General features: G+C 41.7%; 1 protein-coding gene across 1 annotated transcript in view; it reads left to right on the forward strand.

The window, feature by feature from the left end:
• The window catches only part of IQSEC2 (IQ motif and Sec7 domain ArfGEF 2), a 160983-nt gene that overhangs the window by 120447 nt on the left and 15141 nt on the right, over positions 1-25395 (forward strand). The window contains 6 exon segments of the mRNA XM_087956905.1: positions 8222-8504; positions 9582-9980; positions 12752-13632; positions 17779-17940; positions 19890-20012; positions 22813-22979. Coding sequence (XP_087813031.1) covers positions 8222-8504; positions 9582-9980; positions 12752-13632; positions 17779-17940; positions 19890-20012; positions 22813-22979 — 2015 coding nt within the window.

The raw sequence follows: 25395 nt of genomic DNA on the forward strand, positions 1-25395 counted from the left end.
ACTGCAACAATCATAAGCATGCAAAATGAACATGTCACTTTTTTCAGTGCCATTGTAACTTCAAACGATCAGTAAACAAATGGTTGTAAAGTTGAGAACTTTCCTGTACTTATAACTGCTGTAAAGAAGATTGGAAGCCACTTTTTTGTATTTTTTTTCTATTTTCCTTCTGGTTTTCCTTTTTTTCTTTCTTACTTTATTTTAGTTTGTATTAATTTTTACTCTTGCATTTGAAAATTTCAGTAACCTCTTTAGCATACATACATACGTATGTATACATACATACATACATACCATACATACTTTTATTTTATATACAGTATTTTAGTCATGAGGTTTCTTGTCCAGTGCTTAAAATAAATATACATTATTTCTATTCCATTCCCATAATCTATTAAGCTAGTTACCTACCGTGTTTCTCATATAATAAGGCCGGGTCTTTTTTTTTTTTTTTTGAGCCCCGAAAAAATGGCTAGGCCGTCTTTTCAGGGGTGACTTAATTCCCCCCATTGCATCTTCGGGCAGGCGGGTGGCGACGGCTTGGATGTTGACCTCGGCGTTGGTGGGGCACTTTGTATCAGGGTCAACGCAGGCAGCACCATATCCGGGTGTGCAACAAAAGTACTTCCTAACAGCAAGTCCCCCCCGCCATTTCCCCCCCATTTCGCATGTTTTAATATAGACCTTAATTTGGGGGGAGGGGCTTAATTTCATTTCATGCCTATAAAACATGCTGGGACTTCCTATTGGGGGAGGCCGTATTGTTGGAGAAACAGGGTAATTAAAAAAGTAGATAAGGTTAGGCTGCCAAGACTTCTTGACAAATCGATGCTGATTTTGACATTACTGAACAGGTATTTCCTTGCTATGTTTTTTCCCCCCAGTTTCAAGTTTCAGTTCTTCTCCTTCAACCTGTTCTTTACTTTTGTCTGGTTGAACACAGGCCCTCTTGTTGGAGAAGACTAAACCAGAATAAGAGTTCAATAATTTGCCTTTATCTTTGATATCTGCAAGCATTTGTATTCTTTGAGCATATGTTATTTTTTCCTTTATAGCACACCAATATAATAACTATGGATTATGTATATATTTTAAACATAACTGAGGAATCTCTCTTTATTATTCTTAACATTCTTCACCAAGCTTACCTGAGTTTTAGGCTGTTTGATATTGCTTCTACTGTTTCTTGCTACCTTTTCCTTGATGACTTGTCTTTTGTTCATCTTCTAAGAACATCCTTTGTTCTCAATATTTATTACCCATGTTGGCTTCTTCCAGGGGTGGGGCTCAAATTTTGTAACAACCGGTTCTGTGGGCATGGCTTAATTTGTGGGTGTGGCTTGGTGGTCACGTGACGTGACCGGGTGGGCATGGCCATGTGACTGGCAAACCAAATACAAGTGGTCCTTGCTTAATGGCCGGTTGTTTAGCAAGTCTTCTAATTTATGACTGATCTCCCCAGAGCTACTTGACCTGTTTTTGGAGTTTTGACAGCCATGCGCGCGTGTGCGCACCCCCCCTTCTAACCCTGCTATTCTATGATTCTGTAAGGATCTCCTGCTGGAAGAGGGGGTTGGACTAGATGACCTCCAAGATCCCTTGCAGGCCAGCCTAGATTGCTGTGCTGCTTCAAAGAGTCTTCTGAAGCCAGGGTTTGTGTCCTTCCTTCCTCTTTTTTCTCTCTCTCCCTTCCTCCTTCCTTGTATTTATCTATCAAACCATATATCTCATTCACTTTCTTCTTTCGCCCTCTCTTTCTCTCTCTTTCTCTCTCTCCCCCTCTCTTTCTCTCTCCCCCCCCTCTCTCTTTCTCTCTCTCTTTCTGTCCCTTCCTGCTTCCCTCTCTCCTTCTAAAGCTAGGAGACCCACCTGAAACACATACACACACACACACACACACACACACACACACACACACACACACCCTTTTAACCCTGCTATTCTATGATTCTGTAAGGATCTCCTGCTGGAGCAGGGGGTTGGACTAGAAGATGACGTCCGAGATCCCTTCCAGGCCAGCCCTAGATTGCTGTGCTGTTTCAGAGTCTTCTGAAGCCAGGATTTGTGTCCTTCCTTCCTCTCCTTTTTTCCTCCCTCCCTCCCTCTATGTATTTAACTATCCATCCATATATTTCATTCACTTTCTCCTCCCTCCCTCTCTTTCTTTTTCTTTCTTTGTCCTTTCCTTCCATCTCTCCCTTTCTTTGTCTATCCCTTTTCTTCCTTTCGCTTCCTTTCTCTGTTTTCTTTCTTTCTCTTTTCTCTTTGTTTTCTTTCTTGTCTCTGTCTTTCTCTTCCTCTCTCATTCCCTCTTTTCTGGCACAGCGAAAGTTTGCAAGTTCCCCTCCAATAGGGAAACGGGTGGCTCCGGGCGGCAGAGAAGCAGCCTGATTGAATCCTGTTTCTCTCTGCTGCCTGGAGCTGTGCTGGGAAAGACTCTCTTGCTTTCCCAGCAGCAGGAGAACATGAGCCTCTCCACATGTTCTCCAGTACAGTGAAATTTAGCTCGGGTCCCCACCAGTCTGCATCTCAGCCCCGCCCCCCTGTATTCACCGCAGCTGCTGGGCCTTACCTGCTGGGGATTAGGGCAGCGGGCAGTGGCGGCAAAAGGCAAGTGGGGTGGGGGGGAAAGGCGACTGGCAGTGGCAGGTAGGCGACTGGGCCCAGAGTTTGCAGAGCCTCTCTCACCCAGGAAGATCAGGCAGGGCCACAGCGGAAGGCATGCAGCAATGGCTGGCCTGGCGGGTGGGCAAAAGCAGACTGCAGGTGCGATAAGGACTGACAGGGCGCGGAGGGGCGGGCAGAGAGGGGCGGGGCCAGCCAGTGGTGCGATTTGCCGGTTCTCCGAACTGCGCAGAATCATAACAACCGGTTCTATAAAACTGGACAGAACGGGTAGAATCCCACCCCTGGCTTCTTCTATCTTCTGTTTCTTCCCTTCATTGGAGTTGTTTGCAACTGGACTTTAAGTTTCCTCTCTTTTAGGATTTCTATGGATCCTAATTACAGCTCTTTCATTAAAATCTTCCTTTTGTGAAGTTCAAGGTATATGCTGATGCTTCAATTCTGTAATCAAGGATCAAGAATTCTAGCATTATATGTCATTTTTCTAGTATTCTGCTATTTCCACTTCATGAATTAAGCCTTCCCTATTGGTTAGTGCCAAGGATAGATGATGCTTATCCGTCTTTATACTATGAAGGAGGAGGCTGCCAGGAATCAAATCAGGATGTTCCTGAAGGACCATACTTAACAATATTTATTCCCAGTAAAATTAAAGTTTCCCTTCCTATTACACTGTGCATCTGAGAAAGAAATTCAGTTTGCTTCTGAAGGACAAGCCACAAATCTGATCACTGGTATATACTGTAGAACAACATACAGTGTCAACTAATAACTGTTTTGAGGCACTGCAGTGCTTTGTCTCTCATTCAAAATGCTGGTATGGAATATTTTGAGCCTTTAGGAGCTTAATTTCCTACAATTGCAGGAACATTGATTCCTATGGGAGCAACCCTCCCATCTCAAGCCAGCAAGTTTGCTTTACTTTTGCAGTTCTAATGCTACAAGCACCCCTTGTAAGATAGGTTCATGGAGCCTCCTTTCTTTTAACCTGTCGGCTAAAGCATTGTGGAACTATTTGGGCAATGACGGTAAAGAATCAACCAACTTTGTGTCCTTGTGCTAAAGTGTTTTCTTAGTCCAGTTGTTTTCAACACTATTATTTTAATGGCAGTTTTTCATCACTTTCATTTTGTAAACCATATTGTTAAATAAAATAGACTTCTGTAAGAGCACTGATGTCACTATTTGAGGTTGACTGTTAAGGGATCATATTAGATCAGGCTTTTAGACCACTTGTGGTTTGCCACCTAGAGTTCTATCCCTTGACTCTGTATACTGGCACAGGAAGACCCCTAAAATTGCTTCGACCTGCCGGTTTCCCTGTTTAAAATTTCAAACGTGTGTTAGACATATAACAGACCACTTGTCTATTGTATTGCATCCTTTGGTGACTACGAAGTGCTATGAATGATTAGAAATTTCTAGGTGTTTCAGACCAGGAAAGTTACTGTTTGTGCTTATGCAGTTGGTTGCTAAATAACTCTTTTTTTTAATAAGTCAGCCTTCCCCAGAGTCTCATACCTGTAGTGCTGGTAAAGTTGCAATAAATGTTTAGAGTAGAAGCCAATCTATATTCAGGGGTTAAATATTCAGAGCAGACCAGGAAAAGCATATGTGAACGCACCACACCAGAATAAACAGACAGGTATTATATTGTGGCTGGTAAAGATAGTTTCCTTGAATGATCTATTTTAGATATTGTTAAGAATGATTGACAGTTTAGAAAGTAGGAGAATGATATAGACATCTAATCCAGTTGGCTGAATCCACCCCAACAGTGTCTCCAGCGCAGGGCCCTCTACAGGCCATCATCTCAAACTGAGAAAAAGCATAGTGGAAGTCCTCTACACCAGGGGTGTCAAACTCAAGGCCTGCGGACTGGATCCGGCCTGCAGGGTGCTTATATCTGGCCCACGGAGCTGCCCTGGAAACAGCGGACTTACCCATGGTGCCTCTGCCAGTGAAAACACATTGCCCTCCTGAGCTCCGTTTTCGGCTGCAACGGCCTCCTGCAACCCTCTGCCAGCAAAAATGGAGCTCGGGGAGTCCGTGTGCGGCCTGCCTGGGCTCTGTTTTTGGCCACAATAGCCTGCAGCCCTCTGCCAGCGAAAACGGGAGCCCATTTTCACTGCCAGAGAGCTGCAGGAGACAGTCACGGCCGAAAACGGAACCATTCCTAAACTACAACTTAATTTAGGGATTTGCACCACATCCAAAATGTACATTTCTCTATATATACGACCTATAATTCAATTTTACAAGTTTATTTAAATTAGAATAGACTCTTAGTAATATGGATTGAATTTTATTATAGCTTATAATTTACTTGGTAAATTACACAACATAGATCATGGTTGTTGGTATTAATTTTTATCTTAGAATTTAATAGTGATTTAGTATGATCGGTTATTTACAACTAATTTATCATGTACTAGAAACTATAACCTCCACAACATTTTAAAATTCCTTTTAATCTATATTTTACTTTTTAAGAAGAAGAATATATGCAATCTCCTGGAGATTCCTGGATCAGTCCTCTGATCTATTTAGTCCAATAATACGTTCTGATAATGGCTAACTACTTCATCCCTTCTTTTTTTATAGTTGTTAATAAATTTAATGTAAATACAAAAAAAAAAAAATCTCTTAGGAATGGCAAACCAGATTATTTGACCACACTAATCTACCCCCTGTGGGGTACAACTACAACCATCATTGATATTTTCTAGGATATATTTGTTTATTTAGTCTTGCAGATGAGACTGTTAGGGATGTTGAGGAACATTTTTCCTATTGAGAGTTGCATTCATTATGGATGATGATGATAATAAGAGAACACATTTGGGTGGTGGGCAAAGATACAGTCAGGGATGGGTGTGGTTCTAGTGTAAATGTCTTCTGCCCAACGGAGTGAGTATCTTTTCTTGGTGTGGTAAACCTGAAGCAGGCCTTAATAACTTGTAATCTATCAATTTTCTATGGCATTAAAAGCTGAGTCGCAATCCTTTGCTTTTGAGAGTTTTCCTGAGACTACAAAATGAGGGTGTTGGCAAATACCCAGTGCCATGTCTAGGTCTGTCTGGACCTCTGCATGCAGGAAACCCCACATTTCACATTCACATCCTGTCAATTCATCCCTTGCCAGATAACTGGTTGTCCCTGGCAACCATCTTGCCCAGAGTTTCCTTGGCGCCAATGTAAGTATTTTATTTACAAACATGTCAAGTGAGCTTTGTTCGTTTTTGTGGATTTCAAGCTGTGCAGAAGTTTTAGAAAGGTATAATTGATTTTATTAGACCAGGTATAGTTATCTAAACCAGATGTGTACATGCATGCTTACGGTGCTTAAGAATCCACCTGTTCAGGGGAGTCTGGACTTGTTTAAGTCAAAATTATGATGCAAAAGTTGAAAAGAGCAGCCTTCTCCAATCTGCTTCCCTCTTGGTACATTCAGAGATATCCAGATGAATCCAGAGTTTGCATCGAAATGATGAAATGTTCTTCATGATATCATAACTTCTGCTTTTCAATGTATATGCATGTGACATCATGGCACGTTTCAAAAGGAATAGAGTTTGTAGTGTGGTGTTGCTGCATATGTTATTTGATGCACACAGTTGATGTAGATGTGTTGGATAGAATTTCCTTTGTCTTTGGTCAGTTATATTGCCATCCACTTGTAACTCTCCTGAAATTTTTTATTTTACAAAAATTCCATTCTGATGGAAAGGTGGTTGTCTTCAGAGATAGCATTAGGAAAGATCCTCCTGGAAGAACCCAGGCAAGCTGACATAGGCTGAGAGAAACAAGGAACATCCTCTGGATTTTGACAAATATAAGTGACCTATTCCAGTTGAGGTTTTACAGGGCACTAGGAACTGCTTACCCTAAATAAGAAAAACAAATGCAAAACAGTTGGAGTGGATTAGATCAAGGTTTAACCCAGGGTAGATTTGATTTAAATCCAGTTGATGATTTAAATCACCAGTAAAAAGGCCTGATTTAATTCAACTTGATTTAAATCATACTTTTTAAAGAGCAGCTGTCATCTTTGTCCCGCAGCAGCTCCTCCTCTGACCTACTGTTGATTCACTGACAGTCCCATTCACTTTAATGGGATGGCTGGTGATGCAGCAGTAACACAACAAGGTGAGGGACGTGGTAGTCAGCAGGTGAGTGGATGCCCGCTAACAGGAGCTGCCATGATGGATGTGCAATGACAGGTGCTCTTTAAATGTAAGGGCTCATTCTTGCTGGTAGTTACAATCTTTAATATTATTATTTGCAAAGAAAATGAAGGTTTCCTGTTTAGCTTGCAGAGCTTGGATTCATTGAATGAGCTAACCAAAAATGTAAATATTGCAGAATATCCAGCCTCATGCTACATAACTAAGCTCCATTTCATGCTGAATAAACTAAATTATTAATGTATCTTAAATAGAAAACTATCTTTAGATAGATTTTTACTCCAAAAGCATTTTAGTAAAATAAATTTCATTAAAATAAAAAAAAATCTGATTTAAATAAAAAAATCCAATTTAAATTTTAAAAAATCCAATTTAAAAAAAAATTGTAAAAAAATTATTTTTATCCACCATGGTTTAACTCTTACCATCATGTTATTCCTCTGATTTTTCAGCCTCCCCCACCTTCATCTCTTGTTCTATGTTCATGCTTTTAATACATGCTTTCCAAATGGGGCTAATAGAAGCTTCAGGGTCTATTTCTTAGGTCAGGAGAATGATAACAAAATGTTGCTGGGAAAAAGTTAATCCAGAATTATTGTGATTACAGGCAGTCCTCACTTACTGAGTACAATTGGGACTGACTGATCCATTGCTGAGCAATGTGGTTGCTAAATGAAACATGACCATGCTGGACTTAGAACATCTGTTCTGCTGTGGTCATTAACTGAAGCACCACATATCATTAAGCACATCATGTGACCACAATTTACGATTTCCTGCTGGCTTCCCCACTGACTTTATTTGTCGGAAGCTGGCAGTGAAGGTCATAAATAGTGATCATAGGATGTTGTGCTTAATGACCCAAAAGACACTACAATGATCATAAATATATTCTTATTACAAAGCTCCCAGACCTCTTGATTTTTGGAATATTGCAAGTTTTGAGACTGATTGTAAGCCTACTTTTTCAGCGCCATCATAATTTTGAGCAGTCTGCGAATAAAGCAGTCAGGACTACCTGTAGTAGGGACTTGTGAAGAATCAGGAGATTCATTCAATGAAAGAATTTGTGCAACAGATTAATTGTAGTTCTCTATGGCTAATTTGGCCAGTCTATAATATATAAAAATAGCATACAAATAGTATAAAATACATTTCCTTCACAGCAACCCATCAATACTGTAAAGTGATGAGTTGCTGCGAAGGGAATGCAAAATGTTTCATGAAACCACCATTCTGGGAAGAAAGAAGTGACTGCTTGCAAACACAAAATGACTGGTCTCAAATATTATGGGGAGTGTTCCGAGTTCAAAATGGTGTTGGTACATACTTAATATCTGTGATTTTTTTTAAAAAAAAAAACCTTTGTTCATCGGACATTCATTTAGCCTTTTTTCTCTTTCTTGCAGTGTGGAAGGAGACCCTCCGGGAAGCGAGGCAGGAACCATAGTGGACAGTCTGGCCAGTCAACCATACCGATGTGTCCCTGAAATAACCAAGGTTGAGCACTACGATTTAGTGCCATCTTCCTCTTCTTCTGTCTGTCACGCTCCGTCACCAGGGCTTCCGTGGGCCCAGCGAGCTCGGCTACAGCCAGCCAGCGTGGCACTGAGGAAGCAGGAAGAGGAGGATAGCAAACGATCAGCACTGTCAGACAGCTATGAGCTCTCAACAGATCTTCAGGACAAAAAGGTATCTGGTCGTGGATTTTGCTGAGCTATGAGAGCTTCTGGTGTTCCTGACGTGCAGGAATCAAATCCTGTGGCTTCCTTGAAGTCCAACGAGCCAGCATTATTGTGGGGCATTTTGAGAGTTACAGACCTGATTTGTCTGAAGGCTGCAGTAAAAGGTTTTGTAGATTGAGCCAGTATGGGAACTATCTACGAAATAGGAAAACTTGGTCCCACAAAAGCTCTTTAAAAGACTGAAAGATCCAATATCTGTAAATTGGAAGGGCAGGCAAAGGCAGAAACCCTAAGAGAGAATGTTTAATACTAGAGCATATGCTTTGCATCTGTAGGTCGGTGTTTCTCAACTTTAGCAACTTCAAAATGTTTGGACTTCAACTCCCAGAATTCCCCAGCCAGCAAGTTGAAATCCAGACATCTTAAAATTGCCAAGGCTGACACAAAGGTGTTTTTTTCAAGAAGCAACTGGACTTTCTGGTTTTTCTTTGAAGCTGTTTCTCTTCTTAGCCAAGAAGCTTCTGCAGCTCAGAAAGTCCAGTTGCCTCTTGAGAAAACACCTTTGGAACAACCATGACCTGGATGGATGACTGAGAATCTCCATTGACATTTATTTGCCAAGGCTGAGAAACACTGACCTACAGATCTTCCATGTGCAGAGCATATGTTCTAGTATTGACATATAATATTATGCATCATAATGTATAATAGTTGTCAAGGTTAAGAAGCACTGCTGTAGGTCAATCCCCAGCACCTCCATTTAAATAACAAGTGGTGGGAAAGTTTGTGCCTGAGGGTCTGAAGACATAATAACAGCCAAGAGCCAGCATATGCTGTGCTAAAATAGGCCGCTTCAGTTTGAGCTTGCTTCATGTATTTCTTTGGAAATTAACAATATCCTTTTGCTCTGAGAAAACCCAGTGTGATATCTTGCTCAGAAGCCACTGTGGGTTTGTTTGGTTTTTTTGGGGGGGGGGGTGTGATTGGCTTGTTCTTAGCTTCATGTTTCAATTTTCCTATTCTCCTCACTCATCTCCCTCTTTTCTTTTCCAAATCCTTCCTCCCTATTGATGCCCATCCTAAGGTGGAGATGCTGGAGCGGAAGTATGGGGGCTATTTCTTGAGCCGGCGGGCAGCTCGTACGATTCAAACAGCCTTTCGCCAGTACCGCATGAACAAAAAGTTTGAGCGCCTAAGAAGTTCGGCGTCAGAGAGCCGTATGTCACGGCGCATCATCCTGTCCAATATGCGGATGCAATATTCATTTGAGGAATATGACAAGGCCCAGAATGCCCCTTACTTCGAAGGTAAACCTGCCTCTCTGGATGAGGGCTCCATGGCTAGTGCTCGACCTCATCTCCTGGATCACGGCCTTCCCTACGGTGGCTCTTGCCGGACCGGCTTGGACGGTGATTCCCTGCATTCCTCTTCTGGAGGCTTCTGCAATGACATCACGGAGCTGGAGGATTCCTTCTCCAAGCAGGTAAGGCCCAAACTTCACATTTCCAGGTAGCTTTCCTAGAAACCATCTTTTGCCCAAATGAGACCTTTTTGTGTTCTCCGGCTTGATTATAACCCCCGATGCTTCTTCAATTCTTCCCAGAACCTCATGGTTTCTCTGCTATCAAAGTATCTTCTGCTGTCCTTGAGCTAAGCCAATGCATAGATGGGGACCTCCGGCCTGTAGGTCTCATTTCTAGCCAGAAGGACCTTTTTTTTTACACCAGGGGTCCCCAAACTTGGCAACTTTAAGACTTGTGGACTTCAACTCCCAGAATTCCTCGGCCAGCTTACTGGCCGAGGAATTCTGGGAGTTGAAGTCCACAAGTCTTAAAGTTGCCAAGTTTGGGGACCTCTGCCTTACACTGTATCTAGGCTCTGTTTCATCTGCATAGAAGAGAGGCCGAGGATGGACAAAGCTGCTCTATTTCATCAAAGTCCAGGCTTCCACTTTAAAGTAGGCTCAGTTGAACCTGGCAGAAGCCAAAATTTCCCTTTGTTTTTGCAGCTCCACATCACCCACATCTCTTTCCCCCCTCCCCCAGCAAAGCAGCAAGAATTTCATTTGCTTATAACCCCACAGGGCAAGCAAAGGGAAGCTGCGTCCTCACAAATCTTCTGCCCCTAATCAGGCTGAGCTGTTTTAGAAAAGATAATCCCATTTGGGATTGCATTGTAAGATGAAGCATGCTTGATTTTTGCCTTGATATTACTTGAGTTTTCAGTTGTAGTGTAGTTTTTGTTTTTGTTTACTTTGTAGGCCTCTTTCAGGAAAAAAAAATTGGAAAAAAATTGGAAAACTAATGAGCACAATGCCAAGGCTCCCTGGTTTGTTGGTTGAAAATGTTACAATCAATGTTAAGCTGCAATGCTTCTCCCTCTTATTAGCAGCAGGAATAATTGTTTAGTATATACAGAGACAAGCTATGAAAAATGGGTCATGAATTAGCAAATCCCTCATTGAAATTTCACCTCTGTTCTGAAATTCTATTTTACTGACTCCTCCTAGGAACCGCAACTAGTTCATACACAGTAGATACTCCATGCCATATTTCTGTTGTGCCGTGCAAAGGTACAGGGATAACCACCCAGTTCAGCATCAGACAATTAACAGAATTTGTTATTAGGTGTTATTAAAATTATGTTTATAGAACAGTTAATAATTTGAGCTCCTTTTATTACCGTTTGTGTTTGTTTCTGCCGTTTCACCATGTTAGAACTTCTTCATGTTCTGCCCAGGGTTAGATACACCCAGGGCTTTTTGTACCATGTTTGGGTTGCAGAAGCCCAAATGATCATTAAATGGCAAGGAAGAGATATAGCCAGGGATTGTCTGGGTTTTGCAGCCCAGACAAAGTAGACTTTATATCTGTGCAAGTGCATCTAGGGATTCCCTGCCACAGAAAAGAGCCTCTTGAGTCTCATTTAAAAAGCATTGATCTTTAGCCTTGGCAAATAAGTAACACAATGGACAACATTTCTGACAAGACAAAAAAGAGATGATAATGGGGCCTGATATTTCTCCCTCAAAATGACTTCTCATATAATGCATAACGACTACTTTATGGTAACCTACTGATCTGGAAGCAGTCTCTACTCACTCTTGACTGTTCTCAAGGCTGGAAGACTGTGTACCAATTAAGTAAGGGCAGGTAAATTCATAGGTGCCTTTTGTGTTTTTGAATATCTGAATGGAAAATATGTCTATTCTCACTTCACCTTATTATGCCATGAAACTTAAAAGGGCTCCACATTAGCTTCTTTCTCTTGGGTTGCCATTCTGTTTCCCAGACTTAGTCACCTAAAGCCAGAGGTCTCAGAATTCAATTCAACAACGATGTGGTACAGCACCGCCAGTACCGCATCGGCCTCAACCTTTTCAACAATTCTGGGAGTTGAAGTCCACAAGTCTTAAAAGTTGCCAAGTTTGGGGACCCTTGACCTAAAGCAACAGCACTAGTAGACATTGCACTGCAGATGACTCCCCCCCTCCCCCCCGGCCCCCAAATAGCATTGAAGGAAATGCCCTAAGAAGTCCTTGCAAACAGAATGGGTTATATGAAAACCTTGTATGGAATCCTTTTTAGATCCCCCCTCCCTCCCCAGTTAAAGGAAGAGAAAAAAATTCACAGTAGTACTAAAGGAACTTAGTGTGAATAAAACTATTAACCACATTTTGCCTATACATCATGCTTTGGATCACTTGTGTTCACAGATTTTATTTTGTTACAACGACACTATAATGAGTTTGATACTATAATAATTCTGCATTCCGATTTGGTAACTTACTTGTCTTCTCACTGTTGCAGTACCATATGTTTCATAAAATATTATTCAAATGGGAGTTCATTAATTAAAGTAAGGTACAGGATTGATTTAATTAGAAGGTTGTTTTTCCCCACTTCTTTCTCACAATATGTACCGAGCCCTTCTCAGCCTTGCATGGTAGTCCAGTTAAGAAGCACACCCCCAGAGTATTAGTTCTATCTTTATGGTAAGCTTAACATTAACAGAAGCTTGCAAATCTGAAAGTACGTCCCTCCCCCCCCCCTTGCTTTCATAGTGAAAGGAATTAGGGAGGGTGCCTTCTGAGATATTTGCTATGTTCACATTTCTTCTCCAAGCTCAGCTGTGTCTTATTTGACTGTGGTCCAGTCTGTGGCTCTATCTCCAGTCTCCCAAGCCATTGCCCTGCACCATTATAGTGCCAAAGAGAATCTGCCCTGGCTGACCTCCTTCTCTGCCTCTCCATAGGTGAAGTCCTTGGCAGAATCGATTGATGAAGCCTTAAACTGCCACCCACTTGGCCAGGAGGGAGGACCTGGTGGCCCCACTTTGGAAAAAAGTGAATCCAAGGAGCAGCAGGGTGACAGTGCTGCCACTTCATTCAGTGATGTCACTCTCTATCTGGACGAAGGCGCTCCCACGTCACCCCTCTCTCTGGAGCGCCCCCCCAGCACTGAGCCCCCAGAGCCTGCTCCGGGAGTACCCCTCCCACCACCCCCGCGGCCGGAGTACTGGGGGGCGCCCCAGCGGGAGGACAGCCGGGAGAATGGGGGCGGGAGCCGGCGCAGCACACCTTGCATGGAATGCCGGGACTACCGCCTTCGGGGCGCTCACCTGCCCTTGCTCACAATTGAGCCTCCCAGTGACAGCTCAGTGGATCTGAGCGACCGTTCTGATCGGGGTTCAGTCAATCGGGGGCTCATATATGAGCAAGATGGCTGCAGCCCCCATGGCACCCTCAAACATCCTGGAGGGCCTGCACGCTCCCCACACCCACACCGCCATTATCATCCCGAGAAAAGCCAGCCTCCTCCACCTTTGCCCATCCCACCCCCTCAGGCCCCAGGCCGCCTGCCTCCGCCTCCTCCGCCGGACAACTCAGATGGCGACAACGACAGCCTCAACAGCACCACCAACTCCAACGAGACCATCAACTGCAGCTCAGGATCCTCCTCCCGGGACAGCCTGCGCGACCCGCCTCCACCTCCCCCAGCCTCCACCACGACTGTCGTTGGGCCCTGCAAGCAGACCTACCAGCGTGAGACGCGGCACAGCTGGGATTCTCCTGCCTTCAACAACGACGTGGTGCAGCGCCGCCAGTACCGCATCGGCCTCAACCTTTTCAACAAGTATGACTGGTGTGGTCAGAGCGCCAAGGGGAAAACAGTGGTTTAAGCATGTTTAGCAGAAGGCTGGGTTAGGCTCCAGGGCTGGTCTAGCTTTACAGGCCTCAGAGACCCAGCTGAATTTAGCATTGGGGTGGGGGATTGTGAGTGGTTTCTTGACTTGAGGACAGAAGTGCTGGGTCAGCTTTGAGTGTTTTTTTTTTCACTTTTTTTTTTTTTGCTACTTATATCTCTCATCTTTTCTCTGAGGGCTCCAAGTGACATGCTGTACATATGGCTAATTTCATCTCCTGTGGGTTAGATTGGAATGAAAAAGAATGACTGGCCAGTGAGCTCAAGGGGAGACTTGAATTTGGATCTCCCTGGTGCAAGCCCAGTCTTCATCTCCAAGGATGCATTGGGTATATCCCCATGTCCAACTGCCTGATAGAATTGCGATGTCGTTCTCTTTTTAGCAAGGCCATTTGACCAAGGTCCTTCTGCGTATTGTAACTTCCCAACTGCTCTCCAAAATATAGGCAATCTGGGGAAGAATCTGTTCTTTGTATAGTCTGGATCACCAATGGAGCGTTTGAGTAGCACCCAAGGAGCAGAATTTAGTGGTCTGGACATCTTCTGGATGAAATATGGCCTACAAGAAATAAAAAGGTCAAATTATAGAAGGACTTCTGCTGGTAAAATTTGGATATTTTATGACAGTCCTTGAAAACATGGTGCCCATAGTTTATGTTGGCAACAATTTTTATTCTTCACATGTGCAGCCTTCTATTTTTGAAGGCTTTCCTAGAGACACCCAGTAGACAATCTGAAGGAGGGTTATTTTAGCAACTGGATTTTAATTGAAATTCTGATTTCCAAAAACCTGATGCCCTTTCCTTCTCAGCATAGTTGTGAGTTAGCTTCTCTCGTCCCCAAATTTTGAAGCATGAGATCTTAATCCTAAATAGCGATATAGCATTTCCTCCTCTTTACCCATTTCTACCTTTTTTGCCTTTAAAAAAATAAATAAAATAATAACACAGGCTGTGCTCCTGTGCCTGAGGTAACTAAACTTAAGCAAATGAAACTTTTCCGGCCTGATGGTGTGAAATAAATGACAAGGGGAGAGTTTTAGCTTTTTAAAGCAGTGGTCCCCAACCTTTTTTGTACCAGGGACCAGTTTCAAGCACAAACACTTTTTCAAGGAGGGGGTTTGGTGGTTTGCTTGCAGACGTTAAAGTAAGTTTGAAGATCTGATGTTGTTACCTAGTCGGGTAATAAAACGTCTGCCAGCAAACCACCAAGTTCAGGGAGCGCCTCGGCCCTGCCTCCCTCAGCCCCATCCCTCAGGTGTCTCCCTCCCTCAGGTGTCTGCCTCGTTCCTCTCTCAGTCGCTCTCTCGCTGCTCCACCAGCCCAGGAAGAAACTGCTTCAAAGAAGCGGGGGTGTAGGCTTTTCCTGTCGCCGCAGCTCCTCCGAAGCGCCCGTTTCACCCCACCCGCCCGCCCACCCGCGGTTCAATCCACAGTGCTCCGTTCTGCCTGCCTGCCTGCCTTCTTCGTTTCGGAGCAGCTTCGGCTGATAAAAAGAGGTGAATAGTTATTATTCTCAGCCGAAGCTGCTCCGAAACGAAGAAGGCAGGCAGGCAGGCAGAACGGAGCACTGTGGATTGAACGCGGCAGGCGGGCGGGGTTGGGGTAAGCGGGCGCTTCGGAGGAGCTGCGGCGACAGGAAAAGCCCCCTGCTTCTTTGAAGCAGTTTCTTCCTGGGCTGGTGGAGCAGCGAGAGAGCGACTGAGAGAGGAACGAGGCGGGAGGAAACCGAAGCTGCTGAGCCAGAGAGCAGGACAGGCTTCGGTTGCTTCCTCCCTCCCCTTCTTTCATTTGTGTCCTTGATCCCCGATCCCAGCAGGATTCACCGAAGGCGAAGAAAGCCGCCATTTTTTTTATTTTTTTTTATTTGCGGCCTGGTACAGAGTGCTCCACGGACCGGTACCGGTCCGCGGCCCAATGGTTGAGGACCCCTGTTTTAAAGGACAGGACCATTGCCAGTCTGAAGGTGGAGACCTCACTTTCTTTCTGTTTTTTTTTCTTTCTGTGCCCCTTTTGCTTTGACTTGGCTTTTTTTCCAGCTATTCCGTTTGGGCAGTTGTCTATCAGGTCTTTAGGTCAAACTGAAAGACATGGCGGAAGGCTTAGGTTTTAGCTTCCTCCTGTTCTTCTAGCTTTAATTGCTCCTGAGCCAGACAGCATCTTTTTCACTGGCAGGAAGCAGGCTGTTGGGGGCTGGGAAGCAGCCGTCACATCATATTAACCAGCTGGAATCATGACTCACACTGAAGCCTGGAGCAATGTGCCAGGGTAGGAGATCTCTGTGCCCTTCCTCCTGAAGGCAATCCTTGAGCATTTATTTCTGTGTGCATCCTTCAATCTGGCAAATTGAGGAATTAGTCTGGTCCATGATAGGGCCCATTCAGTACCAAAGGCAGGAAATCTAAACCTCCCCAGGGCTTATACCACAGATTAATAGCTGTGGACAACTGTCTGTATGGAAGTTCTCTGCTCTAAAACCCGTAATCATGAGCAAAAGCTGCTCATGCCCACAAGTTTAAGCTCACTGCCTCCTGTTGCTACCTCTTTCAACTCAGAGAATTATGTTCTGTTCTGGAGTTCAAGGGTTTAACAGCATCAAGTGGTACTTGCAATCCCTAGAGCACCTTTAATTCAATGCCTCATTTTTGTCCCTTAAAATATTACATTCTGGGCAATCAGATAAAGAATTTGGTAAGGTATGGCTTTGATGGTGCTTGACTGCTTTCCACTTAATTTCTTGTGGATCCAGAAATTCTTTGTCGGGCTCCTGCGCCGCGCCCCCCCAACCTCTTTTCAAAAATCTCAAGCATGTGTTTTGGAGAAACAGAATGAAAAGAGTGTTGCTGACATCTTGTGGCTGTAAGGGAGCTAGGTAGGTAGAAAGGATAGATTTAAATATGTTGAATGTTTCTGCCTACTGAGGTTTTCAGTGGTCCTCATCAGCTAAGTTACTGAGGCTTCCAGATATCAGATCACAATTTCTCTAAAGCAAGGATGAATGACCTGTTCTCCCTACCACAGCCACCATTCCATGTTTTCCAAGCCTCCCTCCCCTGTTTTCTATAGGATCACACTGAATATTCAGTGACAAATGTGAAAAAGCCTTATAGTCCTTCCTTCCTTACTGTTTGCTGGCTGAGGAATTCTGGGAGTTGAAGTCCACAAGTCTTAAAGTTGCCAAGGTTGGACACCCCTGGTTTAAGGCTTTAGAAACCAATCTCTCACCCCAGGTAGAAAAGGGGTGGGGTGGTTAAAGAATGGCCCTAATTTCTCAAATGACATCATTAAATTATACTAAAAAATATCATTAGCCCATCTATCTAGCTATCTGAACAGTCCATTTATTTGAAATATTAATATTCTTCTCTTTGATCCAAGTCAGTGGAGGCAACTTGGTGACCTCCATATATTCTGGATTTTAGGTCCCATCTTCTCCAGCCACCTGGCTAGCAGCAACATCAGCATCTGGAAGGCAGTGGGTGTAAGTGGGATGATTTAGCTTCCAGCTCACCTACACCTCCTTCCTCCAGCTCTTACTTATATCATGCGTAAGTAAGCACACCTGAGGGCTCATCAATCTGTTGCCAACTTTAGCAGTGAAACCTCATAAGACAGCTTGGTGAGGCTTTCTGCTTGGTTACTGCTTTAAAGGAGACCGCTTGGTTCTACATTATCACATTTCAAATCTAGTTCAGTCTTGGATCTGATAACGTGACCGATGGAATTCAGGGAAGGGATCAAAATGAACGAGAACCCATTAACTCTCTATAATCTTTAGCAAACTGCAACAAATATAATTAAACATTGTATAACTAAGGGCGCTTCCATTAGCTTTCTTATTCTCCCACATAAATGACCCAAAACTATACCAGGCTGGTCATTCAGGATACTTTTATAATGAATATCTAGAATTTAAATATTCAGAAGAGACAAAGTTAGAGTGCTTTTTGGGAAACAAGCTGATTTGGAAAAGGGTCAGTGTTTCTTCTCTAATAAAAGAGATAGGAGGAAAATGGGTTTGGGACAAAAGCGATTTCAGGCAAGTGTGAATACAGGCTTCTTCTCATTCCATTGGCAGGAAACCAGAAAAAGGGATCCAGTACTTAATTGAAAGAGGCTTCTTGTCGGATACACCGGTTGGCGTGGCCCGGTTTATCCTAGAGCGGAAGGGGCTGAGCCGGCAGATGATTGGAGAATTTCTTGGCAACCGGCAGAAACAATTCAACCGAGATGTACTCGAGTAAGAAGATTTATACATTTTTCCTTCCCATTGTCATAATTTTGGCTTTTGTAGTCCATCCTACCCCTAAGCCTTATATAAAGCTATAATTTGCTTGTTTTTAATGCTTATAGGAGAATGCAAAATGTGGGCTTGTATCTATTATTTATATGCTCTGTTCGTTGCATTTATGTTGTAACTTTCCTCTAGGAAGCCATGGTGATTTATTTGAGATTCTCGCCTTATTTTATCTCCCCAAAACAGTCTCCCAAGGTGACAGAAAGCCATGCGGTGACCTTCAGCGTTGAAGATTAAAAAGATGAATTACTACAGGGGAGCCTTCTAATGCAGATATTACCTTAGAGAAGCTCCAGTATTTATTCAGCTTCACTCACCATATAATATTAATTCATGTTACAGGTTTCTGAAAAATATTGAGGAGATACATAGGTTCATACATTGGACGAAATCAAGATGTGGTTTCTTTCATCTTAGCTTTGCACAGTATGTGATTGTGGATGTCTATGGAGATTCTCAGTCATCCAGGTCATAGTTGTCCCCAAAGGTGCTTTTTTCAAGAGGCAACTGGACTTTTAGCCATGGATACTGGTTTAGCATTATGTATGAACTCAAACTTTGTCAGCCAAATTACAGCTAAAATCCAGCCATGTCCTGTATTTTGAATATTTAGAAGAAATACTATATAAATAAAATATATTATGCTATTGAAGACAAGAGAATATTTGTAGAAAACACTTTAGATTAGATTAAAAATTGGCCTTTAGAAAAGAAGACCTATTACTGATTCTTAGATATTTTGAAAAGATGTCTCTTGAGAGAGAGAAATGAACAACTTTTACAAGAAAGCAAGCAATCATTCAAACATCATCAAAGAAGTTTGAATTCCTCCTGTGCTGACAAGTGATCATGCTTGGGGACATGGCAGAATTTCTCTTTCTAAATCAGGGGTGTCCAACCTTGGCAACTTTAAGACTTGTGGACTTCAACTTCCAGAATTCCTCAGCCAGCTGCTGGCTGAGGAATTCTGGGAGTTGAAGTCCACAAGTCTTAAAGTTGCCAAGGTTGGACACCCCTGTTCTAAATGATGTCTTTGGAAGACTCTTCTACTAATTTGGGATGTAGTGCATTTTGTGCTGAAAAAAATAGTTAAATAAAGGGATTCATTCTTTCCTTTCTTACGTCTGCTCTTAAAAATTGTGAAGGGGTTTCTAAGAGTTTCTCCAAATTAGGCCTTACTGTTTATGTGAGCATTTTAAAGGAAGTATATGCGCTTGGAAATGAAGATGGACAGGGGAAGGAATATCCTTATACATTTGTGTCAGGGGTGGGATGCAAATATTTTTACTACCGGTTCTGTGGGTGTGGCTAGGTGGGCATGGCTAGGTGGGAGTGGCCATGTGACTGGGTGGGCATGGCTTTTTTTTTTTTTTTTTGCAGCATCCAGCAGCCACCACCCCATGCTCCATTTTTATTTTATTTTTTGCCTCCTGGGCCTCAGGGAAGCCTCCTGGGCAGAGCAGTAAGACAGCAAGGGGGATCCCGGGACAGCTGATTGTTGGGAGGGGGGAAAAAAAGAAATATCAGTTCAGCTGAACCGGTAGCTGTTTTTTTACTACAGGTTTGGCCGAACGGCAGCATTTTATACTACCGGTTCACCCGAACTAGGCTGAACTGGTAGCATACCACCACTGATTTGTGTGTGTATACCTTCAAGTCATTGTTGACACCTGGTGACTGCCTGGATAAGTCCCTACAGTTTTCTTGGCAAGGTTTTTTGGAAGTGGCATTCCATCGCCTCCTTCCTAGGGCTGAGAGAGCAACTAGCTCAAGGTCACCCAGCTCCTTCTGTGTCTAAGGTGGGATTAGAACTCACAGTCTCCCGATGCTCAACCTTATTCATACTGAACCAATATATCTCTTTTCCTTCCCTGTATTTTTCTGCTTCATAGTTGTGTTGTAGATGAGATGGACTTCTCCAGCATGGACCTGGATGATGCCCTGAGAAAGTTCCAATCACACATTCGGGTGCAAGGTGAGGCCCAGAAGGTGGAGCGTCTCATTGAGGCCTTCAGGTACGTTAAAGGTGGGACCATTTTCCCACAGTTTTCTTTAGCATTTGGAAGTATGGGGAAGAGAGACTAGTCTAGAAAACAGACCACAGGCAATAGAAACATATAGCTCTGTCCCAGAATCCCTGTGAACTTGTATTGCCCACTTCCCAGATAGCACATGTGATAGTAGCATCATGTAAATTCCATGATTATGGGTCCCAATGTCTGATGAAAGTACCTAATTTATATTGCTTGCATAATATCATCATGTATGTTTAGTCATTTGTCCTACCTAACAAACATTCATGATGCTGGATATGATTAGTGGAAGTTGTAATTCCAATACTTTGGATAAAATTTTGTTCCTCAACTATGATTCCTGCAGGATTTCCTGTTATACTAGCCTGTTGGTATATTCTCTAATTGGTTCTTTGCAATATCAGGCTGGCTAAAGATGATGGTTTTGCTAATGAAAGGGTTTATTTGTGTATTGATTCTTGTGCATAGGTTTTAGAGACAGTAAAACATTGGAGCAAGTCTCCTAGGTGTGCAGACTCATTTCCACGGTGTATTTCCACATGTTGCGATGTGTCTAATCTGCCTGCCTGCCTGTGTCCACTGGCATTAGTCTCATCCACTCAGTCCATCTACCAGAGTAGAATGGGAATGTATGAGCCTGACAAAGCCATTCACTCTCACGCTGAAAAGATGCTCACATTAAAAGAAAATGCAATCTTTTTTTCCATTGTAGAGAAAGACAATGCACCACAGGCCAGTGTGTGATAAGAGTTCCAGCCATTCATCTTGAACAAGTGAAGTAATTTGTCAGGCTTAAGGTGCAGAACTTAATCTTTAAGAACACCATAGCATGGCTTATTTCTTTTTCTACCACCAGCTGCACTTTTATGAAATAATTGCAGGACTGGAAAACTTACTTTAAAAAGCAGAGATCAAGAGAATTGGACAGTCAGAGTAAAGAGATGTAGTTCACTTGGGAAAGCATGCTCAGAAATGAAGCTTAATTCCCTAAATACTGGGAGTAGCCTTGAGAATATAAGCTTCCTCTCTATGGACCAGTCCCTCCCGCCTCATTTGTCTTAATTGCCTTGCATTCATAGTGAAACACCTTCACAAAATCTACCCTTTTTAATATTACTTTTTAATATTACTTACACTTCTTCAGTGGAAAATATGAAGTCAGGTTTTTGGAGTGACTCTGGAATTCCTGGTTAAGTTAAATCAAAATGAGCTTTGCTGCAGATGTAAAAAAGCACAATCTGTTACACGCCTGTTAGTAATCTCCATTTTCTTAGATAGTCAGTATTTATTTCTAACTAATGGTTGCAGGGTTTACCAGGAACTGGTGTTTCAGCATTGGAGCTCTGAGATTAAAGTAGGTAGGTGGGAATAATTATACATGGAAGAACAATATTTAAATGCTTCTAGATTGGCCATTGAAGATTTTAAACTAAAAGATGATTATGAATATAGACAGCTAATAAGTCAAAGTACATGATACATAAATATAAATACATATACATTATTCAGAGATTATCCTAAACCCTTACAATTCTAATCCATAATTAAGAGAAAGATATGGTTTAGTATGATACCTGAATTCACAAACCATATCTCAAAATTAAAAGGAACTATTGCTGAAGACTTTATAGTAGTTTGATTTGGGCAATACTGTCTCAGTTAAAGATTATGCCTGATAAATGTCCATATTTGGAGGTAAGAAGATATTTCACCCACCCATCAAATCTGTTAGACGAGTCATTTTATTAGACATTAGGAATACATTTTTCCTGTAGCATGATATGATATAGTTTGATTTTGTTTTGCTTGCCATAAGCATTGTGGAATTCTCTAAAACATAATAAATAGGCAAATTATCAAAGATCATGGAGTAAGCACTTATTTAACTCGTTAAGGAAAATCTCAGGCATTTTAAAGACTTGAAAAAATAATAAGATCTAGTTTCATTTGTTATATTTTTATTTTTATTCCTGTTTATTTTTAGCCTTGTTTCTTTTTAAAGTGCCTCATTATACAACGGAAAGAGTATAAAAATGCATTATGTGGAATTGGAACTGATGTATAAGGCTATTAGTGGGGAATTCAGCATTTTATTTATTGTAAAATGGGGGAAATAATCTAGAATTTTTTTCAGTAAAATATTTTTTCCATCAATGTCCTGTGCTTGTATATACAAGTTAATCTTGAGGGACTGCATTTTGGTCCAAGTTAGTTCAGGGAAAAAAAAGACTTTTTAATTTATAGACACAAAAATACTCATTTGTTCATTTACTCCTGCTGTTTGGAGGGAGATCCATGGCTTCAACATTGAGATAATGTATTCTGAATATTAACCAAGTCTGTCAACTAAACAAAGGCTTAATAATAGATTAATCCAGGAATAAGCCACTCAGAGTTTCCCTGAACTATGAGATGGGTGACATATACAATAAATAAATTACCAATTAATATTTGACTACTTTGATATATGAATCAGTTCATAAGGCTGTATTAATTAGATTAATCCAAAGATTCATGATCTAAACTTTCAGTCAATTAACATTATAAAGATTAATTTTATACGGTAAAACTGATAAATAGGGTAATATGCCCATATAGTCATATATTACCTGCAAATTCATGGCTAACAGGCTTATTTAGAGGTTCAGCTAGTATCTGTCACAAATATTTTTTTTCCCATGATAGGCTATATGGCTTGAGCCATGAGAACTGAAGAGTGTGTGATTTGTTTACCTCTGAATTGTTTGCTGCTTTGTCATAACCTCAACCCCGTTTCTTCCAGCCAGCGCTACTGTGTATGCAATGCCCCATTGGTGCGCCAGTTTCGGAACCCTGACACCATCTTCATCTTGGCTTTTGCCATCATCCTTCTCAACACGGACATGTACAGCCCCAGCGTCAAAGCAGAGAGGAAGATGAAGCTGGATGACTTCATCAAAAACCTGCGAGGTAAGCAAGAACCCTCTTTTTTAAAAAAAAAGTCTCTGGAACTCCCAACATCTTTGCTGCTGTTGCTTTTTTGCTTTTCTTTCAATTCTCATGCAGAATATATGTCATTCACTGCTCTCTTCAGTCACTATTCATCTATAATTCTGTGGGAGCTCAGAAAGTGGTAAACTGGTAAATGCACCATTCAGACAATTTTTAGTTTTTTTTTTCTTTAGAGGCGACTCAATATTAATGGACTATGAAAAAAATTATAAAAGAAAAGTAAAGAAGCTAACATCTTAAGGAACAAAATTACAATTCAAAATTATTTCAGGAGGCTTGAGCATTGGGCCTGAAAGCCCAGCAATCTCTTCTTTGTTCTCACAGCTGAGAATACACGCTTGCAAGTTTGTGAACAAGTTTGGTAAAATCTCAGAAGCTAGCAGGATGCAAAAAAAGATGTGCAGCAATTTTGGAGACAGGACTTCGGTGCCATTAATTATTGCGAATTTTTTAAATGATAGGAAATTTATTATGTGGCGAGAAAGAGGTTGCACATTTCAGACTTCTGCTTGCTTTAGTCCAGAATTTATAATACCTAGACATAGTTTTTCAGTATTTAAATACAAGCTAGGGGAAATAGCTAACGCCTTAAAAAACAAATTCAAAATTATTTCAAAAGGCTTGAATATTGGGACAAATATAAGAGTTATTCAGTGAGGATAAATGTAAAGTTGTTCATCTGTGTAGGAAAAGATTGCAGAGAACCTGCTTGATGGTAGCGTATGTGAGAAGTTCTAGGGGTCCTACTGGATCCCCAACTGAATATGAGCCAGCAATGATGCAGCCGCACAAAGGTCTGATACAATCTTGCATTGAAATCAGATTGTGGGTTGTAATCATTGATTACTCTGCACTTGGAGTACTATGTTCAATTCTGGCCACTTTGTTTTGAAAAGGATATTAAGAAGCTGAAGCAAGGAGAATTATCAGGACATTAAGGTCTCTGGAAACTAAGGAATGGAAAACAACACTTACAGGCATGTTTAGCTTCCAAAGAGAAGACTGTGGAAAACAGAAGAAATTAGCCGTCTGTAGAAATTGGAGATAGAACAAACACTTAACTGTTTGGGTTTTAAAAAAGAGATTAGGCTGAAATACTGTATGTAGGGGAATTTCCTGATGGTAAGAAATGTTAAGCTGCTGAATATTCTTTCTGGAACACTGGTCTCTTGTTGGACATTTTCAAAGAACTGAATGGTCAGCAATATTGGATGATTTATAAGGTTCCTTCCAACTCTCACACTGTATGATATGTAACTCATTACCATGAGCAAAGCGGCTACCGGCTTCAATTAAAATGCGAAGGAAGTACAACCTCAGCTCAGTGGTATTATTTATTTCAAAATATAAATTGAGATTGTTTTGATCAAATGCTTTTTATAGGATTTATTTACTTAAGTTCAATTTGGACTAAACATAATAGCCAGAATATTGCAGACCGAAGAACAGCTTTGGTTAAGAGACCTCTGTTTTCCAGAAAGTTTTAGTTTCTATAGAAAAATTTGCCCAGATCATGTTTCTGGGGAATGTTTAGGACCTAGAATTCTGTGGATTGTGAATAAATATTGCCCATGGCTGAATTGGGTAGGATTATGATGATTATGGTTTTTTTTAAAATAAACTTTATTTTACGATTAAAACAGACAAACAACATGTACATAAATGTGAAAGAGAAAAAAGAACAAAATAAAGTAGAAAAGAAAAAGATCAGAAAACAGTTAAAAACACTTTCGTCCTCTACAGTTTGGGGACCATATTTTCAACCTTATCTTAAACCCTCTATACAATTGATCCTTGTGTGTGTGTGTGTGTGTGTGTGTGTGTGTGTGTGTGTATGGATCTTTGGTTATTCGGGTTTTCTCCCACGTAAGATTGGAAGTATCTAGGCAACGTTTTGATGAAGTCTCATTCATCATCTTCAGGCTTGTGTCTTCAGCTCTGTGCTTCACTCTGGGAAGCACAGAGCTGAAGACACAAGCCTGAAGATGATGAATGAGACTTCATCAAACGTGCCTAGATACTTCAATCTTACGAGAAAACCCAATAACAAAGATCCACAAAATACCAGCGAGACCTCAGAAAATTATATATATATATATGGCATTCGGCTTTGTTGGAGTATTTTCCCACGTCATTGTTGTTGTTCTTTTAAAGTTGTAGCAACGTTTCAGCAGAATCTCATCTGCCATCATCAGGCTTCTGTATAGTGTTCTGTCTGTGAGTCAGACTTTTACAGTGGTTTCAGATTTAAATTTGGGGCAGCCTATTGCTGTGCCAGAATGGTTTTTCTTCATCCTGATGAAGCTTGGCTTCACTAAAGGCCTCCAATAAAGTAACACAATGCTGCCAGCCAATCAAGATACAAAAAGAGCCA

Source organism: Notechis scutatus, chromosome 2 (assembly GCF_049901735.1).
Source record: "Notechis scutatus isolate UNSWTSFEM ecotype Mainland chromosome 2, rNotScu1.2, whole genome shotgun sequence".
NCBI lineage: Eukaryota > Metazoa > Chordata > Lepidosauria > Squamata > Elapidae > Notechis > Notechis scutatus.